This window comes from Myotis myotis, unplaced genomic scaffold, assembly GCF_014108235.1.
Source record: "Myotis myotis isolate mMyoMyo1 unplaced genomic scaffold, mMyoMyo1.p scaffold_m19_p_45, whole genome shotgun sequence".
Classification (NCBI taxonomy): domain Eukaryota; kingdom Metazoa; phylum Chordata; class Mammalia; order Chiroptera; family Vespertilionidae; genus Myotis; species Myotis myotis.
The window spans coordinates 189,112-201,576 of record NW_023416352.1 but is presented as its reverse complement, the minus strand read 5'-3'; the positions used below and the strand labels follow the sequence as shown (position 1 = coordinate 201,576).

Genomic DNA, 12,465 nt, shown 5'->3' with positions numbered 1-12,465 from the left:
GCTAATTTTTAATTGGATTTCATGGGGTGACATCTATACTAATAAAAGAGTAATATGCTAATTAGACCAGACATCTTCCGGACATCCTTCCGGACAAAGCCACGGTGGCAGGAGCCGAGGCAGAGGTGGTTAGGGGCGGTCAGGCCAGCAGGGGAGGGCAGTTAAGAGTGTCCAGGCTGGCAGGGGAGGGCAGTTAGGGGCGATCAGGCAGGCATGCAGAGGCGGTTAGGGGTGATTGGGCCAGCAGGGGAGCAGTTAGGGGAGATCAGGCAGGCATGCAGAGGCGGTTAGGGGTGATTGGGCCAGCAGGGGAGCAGATAGGGGAGATCAGGCAGGCAGGCAGAGGTGGTTAGGGGCATCAGGCAGGCAAGCAGGTGAGCGGTTAGGAGCCAGTGGTCCCGGATTGCGAGAGGGATGTCCGACTACTGGTTTAGGCTCAATCCTGCAGGGATCAGGCCTAAACCTGCAGATGGACATCCCCCGGGGGCCCCAATTTGGAGAGGGTGCAGGCTGGGCTGAGGGACCCCACCCACGCACGAATTTCGTGCACTGGGCCTCTACTTGGTTAATAAAATTATTTGGTTTTCAGGGGAAATGGTTGTTGTTTTAAGCCACTAAGTTTTAGGATATTTGTTATGCAGCTTTAGCTACCTGCTACATTACTGTTTAAATCATACTTGTAGTGGAAGTACAGGTTCTTGCAGCTCAAAGCCTCTTAAATGATACAGAAAGTCAGCAACCATTAATATTATGATGCCTTTGCAATGTTTCAGACCAGATGTTTGTAAAACAACTCCCCTTCATCTCATTGACCAGAATGTGAGGGTTGCACCCCCCACCCCCCCAGCCACACACCCCTCTCCCACCTACCTGCTTTCCTGCTCCAGCTGCTCCTCTGCCTGGGCCAGCTTCGACTCGAGGGCAGCGATGGTCATCTTCTGGCGGGCCCGGGCACCCGCGTCCTCCTCGCCCAGGCGTTCCCGGAGCTCCTGGATCTGCCGCTCCAGCTGCTGCCGTCCGCTCTCGGCCTTGGCTGAGAAGCTGCGCTCAGCGGACAGCTCTGTGGTCAGCGATTCCACCTGGAGCAGCGGGAGAGGCAGGGTGTCTCAGAGGAGAGGCGGTGGGTGAGCCCAGGCACCTCCCACAACTGAGTACGCGGATGACTGCCAAGTACAGAGCACAAAGCTGATACACACTAAACACTCAACACACACGAACGTGTGTTTTTTCCAGATCCACCTATCAGCAGACAGCATTACCTTTTGGATAGATTTGTGCTATTTTAGAAAAAGAAAGTTATTGATTGATTTTAGAGAGAGAGGGGAAGGGAGAGAGAGAAACATCAATTTGTTGTTCCACTCATTTATGCAGTCATTGGTTGCTTCTTGTAGGTGCCCTGACCGGGGATCGAATCCACAACCTTGGTGTATCGGGACGATGCTCTAACCAAAACCAGAACAGGTTGGTTTTTGCTATTTTAAAAAGCCCACAAGACTATCACAAACTTGCTTAAATGCTATAAATTCTACCTCTGACTGTGAATGAGTCTATTCCAAGGGTTATCACACTTTTTTTTTTTTTTTTGCAACAGGATCATCTGGGAAACTTATAAAAAAAAAAATGCGGACTGCATGGTCTCACCCTCCAGAGACTGTGATACAGCAGGTCTGAGTGGCCTCCATGAATGCGCTTTTTTTTAAAAAAGGGAAGTGACTACTTTAAAAAAAAGTTTTAATTGATTTTAGAGAGAGAAGAAGGGAGAGGGCGAGAGGTAGAAACATCAATGATGAGAGAATCATTGATCAGCTGCCTCCTGCACGCCCCACACTGCTCCACACCGGGGATCCAGCCTGCCACCCAAGCATGTGCCCTGACTGGAATAGAACCCGGAACCCTTCAGTCCGCATGGCCGACACTCTACCCATGAGCCAAGCCAGCCAGGGCTAGACCACAATTTAGAATGTAGGGGTGCTCAGTGCTACTAGATTGATGATTGTTTCTAGGCCTTTTGGACAAGGGTGAACACATCCAAGTCAAATTCAGGATTACGGGTTCCTTCCTTCCTTCCTTCCTTCCTTCCTTCCTTCCTTCCTTCCTTCCTTCCTTCCTTCCTTCCTTCCTTCCTTCCTTCCTTCCTTCCTTCCGACACTGGTGATACCCAGTCAGGGCAACCAATGAATGCATAAATAACTAGAGCAACAAATCCATGTTCTCTTGTGTTCTCTCTCTCTCTCTCTCTCTCTCTCTCTCTCTCTCTCTCTCTCTCTCTCTCTCTCTTTCTCTCTTCTTGTGACTCTTGCAGAGACCAATTCCCGCTATCTCCCCGCTGGGCCCAGGACACTCCTATTGCCGCACATGCCACCTGTAATGTGACAGTGTAGTTCATCTCTGGGCTCAGCCCTCAAGAAGCCTCAGAAATACAAGCGAATGAAGGCATCACTACCTCCCTTCCTGAGAACTCCTATTCAACCTTCAAAACCCAACCCAGGCGCTCCTTTTGTTATGTCTGTTGAATAAGAGGCCTGAGGTTCTGGTGGGTCGGTGGGGCCGGCGCGGGGCTGGGCGGCTCACCTGCAGCAGCAGCTTGCGGTAGCGGTCACCGAGCAGCTCCGCGTTGCTCTGCTCCTCCTCCAGCTCCTCTTCCATCTGCCCCAGGCGCCCCTCCAGCTGCCGCTTCTCGTCCAGAATGGCTGCCCTAGGAGAACGCGGCCAGGCGGGTGAGAGGGCAGGACGGCCGGAGGGGGGGCCCTCGCCCCGCGTGACCGTGGGCCACTCACTTGCTAAGGCTGCCGTTGGCCAGCTCGTCTGCCATCTCGTCCCGTTCCTGCTGGGCCTGCCGCCGGGCGCGGTCGGAAGCGGCCAGTTCCTGCGATGACCAGGGAGGGGTGGTCAGCGGGGTTGCGGGGGGCGGGCACCTGGGTACCAGCCTCGCTGCCTCTCACGCCTCAAGTCCTGTGGCCTTTTTCTCATTGCACACGAACATGGGGGATTTTGGTGTGAGCTTCAATCCACACACAGAATTCTCCGGGGCCCTGACCACTATCCACCTCTTGCTGTCCGTCCCCAGGCCCCTCACCCTCATCACCTCCTCACTGAGCTCAAGCGTCTCCTTTCAAACCTGCCCTCCTTTCAGGTTCCCCCAGTCTCCGGGCCAGACCCCCACCTCTCTTCTCACGTCCTCTGACCCCTTACCACCCATAGCCACGCCCATCCTGCCCCTTTGCTCTCTGCCTGGTTCCTCCCTCCGTGTCCCCAGAGCCCGGACTCAGGACTCATCCTCCCCCACCTCCCGCCTCCAGCCCCTCTCCTCCTGCTCATCCTCCCTCAGGCCCCAGACCAGGCCGCCCTCATGCTCAGAACCCTCCCCAGGGCTCCCCAATACCCCCAGGCCCAGTGTAGTTGGTATCACTCCCCACTTCCCAGCTTGGCCCACCCTCACCCCCCCTTCCCACCCCAGACCCCGTCCGTCTGTCCATCCATCCATCCATCCATCCGTCCATCCAGGCTTTACCTCCTGCAGCCGCAGCACCTCCGCCTCCAGCCCTTTCAGGCGCTTGTCACTCTCCCGGTTCTGGGCAAAGATCTCCTCCCGGGAGGTGCGTGTCTCCTCCACCTCCCGCCACAGCTCCTTCATCTGGGCCTGCGCAGAACAGAGGGGAGGTTTATGAGTGGCCAGGGTGTAAGTGGCGGGGCGGGACTCGAACCCAGGCCGTCTGGTTTCAGGGCTTACACTTCTAGCTGCTTTGCTACCTGGTTAATACGGCTTTGAGTGTGTAAGGGTTTTCTCTTCAAGGATGCTTAAAACAAAGGAAAATTAAACACAGCCCAGCCGGCGTGGCTCAGTGTTGGGTCGACTATGAACCAGGAGGTCACGGTTCAATTCCCAGTCAAGGGCACATGCCCGGGTTGCAGGCTCAATCCCCAGTAGGAGGCGTGCAGGAGGCAGCCAGTCGACGAGTCTCTCTCATCATTGATGTTTCTATCCCTCTCTCCCTCTCCCTTCTTCTCTCTGAAATCAATAATTTAAAAAAAAAATTAAAATTAAACACAAGCCACCATGAAAACCCTCACTCTATTTTTACAACAGAATAGTGCATAGCTGTTAGTAACTATAGTGAGGGCAGCAGCGGGCTTGAAGGTAGAAAACCATTGTCAATGTTATGAATATTATTTGCTTGGCCCTGGCTGGTTTGGCTCAGTGGATAGAGCATTGGCCTGTGGACTGAAGGGTCCCGGGTTTGATTCCAGTCAAGGGCACATGCCTGAGTTGCAGGCTCGGTCGCCAGTGGGGGGCGTGCAGGAGGCAGCCGATTAATGATTCTCTCTCATCATCAAAGTATCTCTCTCTCTCTCTCTCTCTCTACCTCTACCTTCCTCTCTGATATCAATGAACATGTTTTTAAAAAATATCATTTGCTTGATAATAATAGCTTCTCAGTGTAGGCGTTTTCTTTCGGGGACCACACTGTGGCAATTCTTACTTCTGGGGGGATCTTTCTGTCCCAGGGCTGCCCAGTGGAAACGCATGAGGACAGTGATGGCGAACCTTTTGAGCTCGGCGTGTCAGCATTTTGAAAAACCCTAACTTAACTCTGGTGCCGTGTCACATATAGACATTTTTTGATATTTGCAACCATAGTAAAACAAAGACTTATGTTGTTGATATTTATTTTATATATTTAAATGCCATTTAACAAAGAAAAATCAACCAAAAAAATGAGTTCGCATGTCACCTCTGACACGCATGTCATAGGTTCGCCATCACTGTATTAGGGGGATGTAAGCAGTTTCATGAGAGGTGAAATGAGTGTGAAGGGTAATAGCCTAATACACCCAAAAGGTTATTTCTGCTTCTAATAATGTAAAAATTATTGAGGCATTTCACCTTTTTTCTCTTTTTTTGTACTAAGTCTTCCGAATCCAGTAGGTAATCATAATTTTGGACCCACCACATTATATAGATGCCCAATAGCCACACGGGGCTGGTACCCACTGTGGATAGCCCAGTTCTATATGTAAGAAAAAAAGAGGCCGAAACCGGTTTGGCTCAGTGGATAGAGCGTCGGCCTGCGGACTGAAGGGTCCCAGGTTCGATTCCGGTCGGGGGCATGTACCTGGGTTGCGGGCACGTCCCCAGTAGGGGATGTGCAGGAGGCGGCTGGTCGATGTTTCTCTCTCATCGATGTTTCTAACTCTCTATCTCTCTCCCTTCCTCTCTGTGGAAAATCAATAAAATATATAAAAAAAAAAGAAAAAAAAAAAGAAAAAAAGAGACCTGGTGCCCTGGCCACCGGGCTCAGTTGGTTGGCGTGGTGTCCCGTGCACCAAAAGATTGTGGGTTCGAATCCCGGTCAGGGCACATACCTAGGTTTCGGGTTCGATCCCCAGTCAGGGCGCATACAGGAGGCAAGCGATCGATGTTTCTTTCTCATACTGATGTTTCTCTCTCTCCCTTCCTCTCTCTAAAAACCAATAAAGACATATCCTTGGGCAAGGATTAAAAACTTTTTAAAGAATAAAATAGACTTGGCTTTTTAGAGCAGTTTTAGGTTCACGGCAATATTGGGCAGAAGGCACAGAGGTTTCCATAGAGCCCTGTCCCCAGGCACCGCCTCCCCACCATGGACATCCCCCCCAGAGCGGGAATTGTTACAAATGATGAACCCACCTTGATACATCATTATAAAAAAAAAATCTTTTTTCCTAAACAACCAAATATAACGTTCACAATGTTATTTCCATTTCAAAAATTAAATAAAATGGGTGAATTGGCCTTAAAAATTAAGCATTTTAAATAAAGGCAATAAAAATATTAAAAGAACCAAGTGAGCCTTTGGGGCATGGATGTTATAAGGCCGGTGGGAAATCTGGGTGCTGCTGGGGGGGGGGAGGGGAGGGAGGGGCCCAAGCTGGCCTCGCAGGAGCGGAGGTGGGGCCACCCATCCCCGGGCGTTAGCCCCGCCCCTCCGGTTTAGGCCCCGCCCCTCACCTGCATCTTGCGCAGCTGCTTCACCGCCTCCTCCTTGCCCTGCCCGGCGGCCGAGGTCTGGGCCTTCAGCTCCTCCAGCTCCGCCTCCAGCTTCTTGCGCGCGGCCACCGCCAGGGCGCGCTGCTTGCGTTCCTCGTCCCGCTCCACCTCTGCATCCCGCAGCTGCGGGGGACGGGAGGGATGGCCTCAGGGCACAGGGGGCCCAGGCTCCCTCTACATGCCAGTGACAGAGACGTTCAACCCCTGCCCGGACCTGCAGCCCTGTTCCTCCTGCCCCGGCCTCCCCACCCAAGTCCTCCCCTCTGCGCCCATCCCCCCCCCCCTCCCCGCCGGTCCTGCGGGGCTCCAGAGGGTCTCTCTACACTCGGAGTTGACCCTGCCCCTTCCCTGCTCCTGGCCCTCGTGGGCTCCCCAGCGCCCTGGGGAACAAGTCTTGGGCCTTCACCCATGGCTGGATCAGGGGAGATAAAAAAAATACCCAGAGAGCCCAGCCCGCATGGCTCAGCGGTTGAGCATGACCCAGGAACCAAGCGGTCACTGGTTTATTCCCAGCCATTGCAGCTCAATCCCCAGTAGGGGGCGTGCAGGAGGCAGCTGATCTGTGATTCTCTCTCATCATTGATGTTTCTCTCTCTTTCTCCCTCTCCTTTCCCCTCTGAAATTAATAAAAATATATTTTTAAAAAATACTCAGATGCCGAAACTGGTTTGGCTCAGTGGATAGAGCGTCGGCCTGCGGACTGAAGGGTCCCAGGTTCGGTTCCGGTCAAGGGCATGTGCCTGGGTTGCGGGCACATCCCCAGTGGGAGATGTGCAGGAGGCAGCTGATCGATGTTTCTCTCTCATCGATGTTTCTAACTCTCTATCTCTCTCCCTTCCTCTCTGTAAAAAATCAATAAAATATATTTAAAAAAAAAAATACTCAGAGACCCCCCAGCCTGGGTCACGGTCTCCATTTCTTTCCAGGCCTCCCAGCTCCAGTTTCTCCCCCTCCAGTCTGCTGCCCACCAGCTCCTAGGGGTCATTCTGACACTCAGAGCTGCCCGCCCCCCATGCTCAGCACCCATCACATGGTACAGGCCCCGCCCAACACAGACCACAGGACTGAAGAGCAATGAATGAATGGTGCGGGGTGAATGGATGTGACACAGGAGGAAGCAGGTGGAAGAGGAAGTGAAGGAGGGAGTGAGGTTGTGGGTGAAGAGGGTGTGGACAAGCTGGTCAGTGAGCACGTGATGAGTGCGTGGGGGGGGGGAGGGGGGTGCTGCGGGCTAGGGCCGTGGTGGGGAATGAGTTGGGGAAGAGGAGGCTGGTGGGCTAGCAGATGGGACTTGGAGAGCAGGTGGGTAGGTGGGAGGGTGGGACTTCCGGCCTCTCGCCCTCTGGAAGCCCCAAGGCACAGCCAGCTGGACGCCACCCTGCAGCTCCCACGGGTACCTGCTTGGCCAGCTGCCGCCGCCTCTCCTCGCCAGCCTCGTCTCGGCCCTGCAGGTCTCGCTCATGCTGGGCCTTGAGCGCCTGCACGGTCACTTCCAGGCGCAGCTTGGCGTCCTCGGCGGCCGTCAGCTCGTCCTCCAGCTCCGTCACCTGCGTTCGCAGGTCACTGGCCGCCTGTTCGGCCGCCCGGCGGGCTCGCTCCAGCTCATGTACCTGGTGGGGGGAGAGGGAGTGAGCACGGGGCACCGGGGTCACTAGGAGGGGGCAGGCCAGGGCCCTGGGGGAGTGAGGGGACCCCAAACCATGTGCCCATCCTAGTTCGTTCACTCATTCACGCCTCCAGCATTTCCTGTACACAGACTTACTATGTCTCATTCTGAGCCATTCAAAAGCCTTTTATGAAGAGCCTGAGTATGATAATCCTATTATCTGAAAGCTCCTGAGTCCATTCAAGTGTCTGTTGGGTCAGCTGACTCACTCAGGGTGGGCTATTTTCTCACGGGTTTTGTGATTTTGGATTGTGAGTTCATTTCACTGGGACTTCATCTTTGGGAATCTCGTGTGGAAATGGGTTGAAGGTATGTATCTTCAGGCTCCCCAGGACAGTGGTCGGCAAACTGCGGCTCGGGAGCCACATGCGGCTCTTTGGCCCCTTGAGTGTGGCTCTTCCACAAAATACCACGTGCGGGCGCGCACGTGCAGTGCGATTGAAACTTCGTGGCCCATGCGCAGAAGTCGGTTGTCGGCCTGGGCGAGTCTATTTTGAAGAAGTGGTGTTAGAAGAAGTGGGGGGTGTCGGTAGGTCGGTCGGGACTGGGAGACAGGGCGCAGGTGGGGCCGCGGGATACGCAGCGCGAGGGAGGCACGCGCGATTCATGCACGAGTTGAGTGAGCCGTCAGTCAGCAGTCTCATTGTGCAGTGGTTAGCGCTAGTCGCGTCCGCAAATCGCGCGGGTGACAAAAGTACCTACTTGAAGCATAAAGTTACCTGTATTTTTCCAATCAGCTGCAAATCCTACAGGTATTTTTGTCATCAATTTAAGAATTGTAATTATTTTGTGTTGGTGGCTTTATTATTATAAAAGGAAACATTTTTAGCAAAGGCCAGCTTAGGAGTACCCTAATTAAGTTAATAACAATGTACCTACCTATATAGTTTAAGTTTAAAGAATTTGGCTCTCAAAAGAAATTTCAATCGTTGTGCTGTTGATATTTGGCTCTGTTGACTAATGAGTTTGCTGACCACTGCCCCAGGATATCTCAGCTTGGGGGGGGGGCCTCCCAAGACCTTTCAGAGAAGCGTAAATTATTTAAAAAACACACACACACAAATACACTGTGAAACAGATCTGGGCTTATGGATTCTTAGAGAGAAACCCTTCCCCCCTCTCTCTTTGTCGCGTCCTCAGAGAAGTGTCCTTTGACCCGTCAGGGCCTCCCTGTTACCCACACTCCTGGCCCTGAGCCCCTCTCTGACTCACCCCTCATCACATGGTCATTTAACACGTGCCTAACGGTCCTTTCGCAACACCCGCCTCCCACACTGCACTGCGGTTCCACGGGGCAGGGACTGTGCCTGGTGTGACCACGGCTCAGTGACCCCCATGGGAATGTGTCCGTGACAGTGTCTACTTTTAGCCCTTGGAGGGGGGCACGGGTCTCCCCTCCTATTTGGCACCTGCCAATCAACTTGGCTTACATGAAGGAGTCCAACTTTGTCACATCAATACCCTCTCTCCCAGAAAAGGCCCTTGGACTCACTCCACATAACCTGACAGTGTCCCCCAAGGATAGGCTTTAGTAGCTTGAGAATGAGTTGGATTTTGGCTCCAATCATGGGGGGTGCAGGCCAAAGGTCCATTTCAAGTTTGGGGGTTCTCTCCAGGCCTGGCTAAAAGCTCCATTGTATCGACGCCAAAGCCCAGGGACTCAACAAAACACGCATTCAGGCCCTAGCCGGTTTGGCTCACTGGGTAGAGCGTCGGCCTGCGGAAGGGTCCCAGGTTCGATTCCGGTCAAGGGCATGTGCCTTGGTTGCGGGCACGTCCCCAGTAGGGGGTGTGCAGGAGGCAGCTGATCAATGCTTCTCTCTCATCGATGTTTCTAACACTCTATCCCTCTCCCTCCCTCTCTGTAAAAAATCAATAAAACATATTTAACAATAATAATAAACACGCATTCAGTCAGTGCCTCCGTCATCAAGCAGGTGGCTCTGCCCCGGGCCTGGCATGGCTGGTGCCTCACAAACGTATGTATTGGGTGAAGGAAGGATGAAGGGGGGGGGTGGGCCTTTCAGAGGGCTGGGCACTGGCTGGGTGAGGGGCCTGGGAAAAGGCCTGGGGTGCCCCTCACAGGCCCTGGAGGGATGTATGAGTCGGGGGAAGACAGAGGCCTGAGGGGGAAGGCCTGTGTGGGCTTCGGGGTGACGAGGTGGGGACTCCTCACACTGTGGGTCTGTGTGTGTGTGTGCGCGCGCACATACTCATGTCTAGGGAGTGATTCTCAGCCTGTGTGTGTTGTAGTAAATTCTCTCCATGTTTTCTGTCTCAGAATATTCACACACACGTGTGACGAGTGATGGTCATGCTCTATGTGTACATGTGAATGTCTGTGCTTCATGGAAGATTCTCCTCACATGCCATGGACACACACACGGACAGGTATACCTTTGTGGGCAGCGCTCACGTGTTGTGTGTGAATATGTGTGTTCGACGGAAGATTCTCCACATGGTCTGTGTGTCTGTGAACACGTGGGTTTGGTCAGCAGCTCTGCTCCTGTTGTGTGCGTGTGTATGAACATGTGACATGTGATAGCACACGTGTGCATGCAGTTGTCCCAGGGGTGTCTGGGGAGAGGGCCCCACTCACGCTCTTGCCCACGTCATCCTTGCTGCTCAGCAGTGCCTCCAGCTCCGCCCGGAGGGCCCGGTTCTGCCGCTCCAGCTCCTCACGCGCTTCCTGCTCCTCCTCCAGCGCCCGGGTCAGCGACAGGGTCCGGGCCTCACGCTCCCGGCCCTCGGCCTCCACCCGCTCGCGCTCCTCCACCGCCCGCAGCACAGCGGCCTTCTCCTCTGCCAGGAGCTTGGGGGTTGCGGGAGACAGGGTGGGGGAAATAGATTAGCTGAAAGGAGTGTACAAGGGGGTGGGGAATAGGGAGCAGCCAGGGATAGAGACAGACAGACAGACAGGCAGACGGGCAGAGGCAGAGACACAAGAGGGAGGTAGAGGGATTAAGATTGCAAACTAGCTCCGCTCTTCAATGGGTCAAACTCATCAGCTGCTCACTGTGGACACTGAACAGAGGAAAGGGTTGCTTCCTTTTGGGGAAGTGATAGAAGAAAACATATACCTATATTTCAAAAATGTACTTGAACCTTTACTGTTTTCTTTGCAGGCACAGTGATTTAAAACAATAACATTTACAATAGAGGCAAAGCAAGGAAGAGGGTGGACTCAGTCAAGAGAAAAATCAGTCCATGAAAATAGATCCACAGATGACCTTGATATCATCACACAAGGGCTATGATAAGTAAGTTTCAGGACAAGACGGATACAATGGATGAAGAGATGGTTATTTCAGGAGGGATTAGAAATGGTGAAACAGAACCAATCAGAACTAAAAACTATAATTTCCAAACTCAAAATGTCCATGGAAGAGACTGAGGGCAGATTAGACACAGAAGAATTAGTGCACTAGAAAACAGGTCAACAGAAATGATCCAAATAGAGTGAAGAAAAAAAAAAAGTGTAAAAAAATTAACAGTCCTAGGTGGTTTGGCTCAGTGGATAGAGCATCAGCTTGCGGACTGAAGGGTCCTGGGTTCAATTCCGGTCAAGGGCACATGCCAGGGTTGTGGGCTCGATCCCCAGGAGGGGGCCTCCAGGAGGCAGCCAATCAATGATTCTTTCTCATCATTGATGTTTCCATCTCTCTCTCCTTCTCCCTTCCTCTCTGAAATCAATAAAAATATATTTTAAAAAAATTAACAGAGGTTTAATAACCCACAAGCCAGCACCAGGCAGTCAAACATACATGTGTTTGGAACTGGAAGAAGCCCAATGGGATCTAGAAAAAAAAAAATCTACCAGCACTAATGAGCGACTATAGCTAGATTGTAGGAAACAATATCAAAATATACAAAAATTGCTTGTATTTCTATACACTAGCAGTCAGAAACTGAAACAAAAACAATACCATTAAAATAGCATCAAAAATATAAAATGCTTAGAAATAAATCTGAAAAAAGATGTGAAAGATATACACTGAAAATTACAAAATATTCCGGAGCTAAATTAAAAGTCTAAGCCCCCATTCCACTCTCCCCCAAAAAGATCTAAGCCGGCTAGCGTAGCTCCGTGGTTGAGCATTGACCAGGGAATCAGGAGATCATGGTTCCATTCCGGGTTGGGGCCCCGCTAGGGCACATGCCCTGGTTGTAGGCTTGATCCCCAGCAGGGGGTGTGCAGGAGGCAGCTGGTCAATGATTCTCTCTTATCATTGATGTTTCTATCCCTCTCCTTCTCCCTTCCTCTCTGAAATCAATAAAAAATATATTTACAAAAAATAAAGATCTAAATAAATGGACCATGTTCCTGGGCCGGAAAACTCAATATTATTAAGATGTCAGTTCCTTCCAAATTGACCTAGAGATTCAACGCAATCTCAAATCAGGAGGATTTTTGTGGTGCAGAAACTGACAAACTGATTCCGAAATACATATGAAAATGTGTAGGACCTAGAAGAGGTACATATTGTCAAATACCAACGATAAAGAGAACAAACTGAAACCAGCTAGAAAAAACATATCACGTGACCCTCAGGGAAACCATGATTTCAATGTCTGCTAACTTTTCACTTGAGACGATGGAAGCCAGAGATCATGGGATGATCTCTCCCAAGTGCTGAAAGAACAAAACTGTTTACCTAGAATTCTCTATCCAGCGAAAATAGCTTTCAAAAGTGAAGGCACAATAGTGATGCCTCCATTTTCTAGATGAAAAAAAACACCAGGCTCAGAGAGGGTGGAGCAGTTTGCCCAG

General features: G+C 51.8%; 1 protein-coding gene across 3 annotated transcripts in view; it reads right to left on the bottom strand.

Moving 5' to 3' along the window:
• MYH14 (myosin heavy chain 14) overlaps positions 1 to 12,465 on the bottom strand; it is an 83,064-nt gene that overhangs the window by 4,774 nt on the left and 65,825 nt on the right. For all 3 annotated transcript variants that reach the window (XM_036307096.1, XM_036307094.1, XM_036307095.1), the window contains exons 33-39: positions 10,294 to 10,506; positions 7,426 to 7,638; positions 5,990 to 6,151; positions 3,512 to 3,640; positions 2,778 to 2,866; positions 2,572 to 2,695; positions 871 to 1,079 (exon numbers count right to left, since the gene is read on the bottom strand). In XM_036307096.1, coding sequence (XP_036162989.1) covers positions 871 to 1,079; positions 2,572 to 2,695; positions 2,778 to 2,866; positions 3,512 to 3,640; positions 5,990 to 6,151; positions 7,426 to 7,638; positions 10,294 to 10,506 — 1,139 coding nt within the window. The remainder of the gene's footprint in view (positions 1 to 870; positions 1,080 to 2,571; positions 2,696 to 2,777; positions 2,867 to 3,511; positions 3,641 to 5,989; positions 6,152 to 7,425; positions 7,639 to 10,293; positions 10,507 to 12,465) is intronic.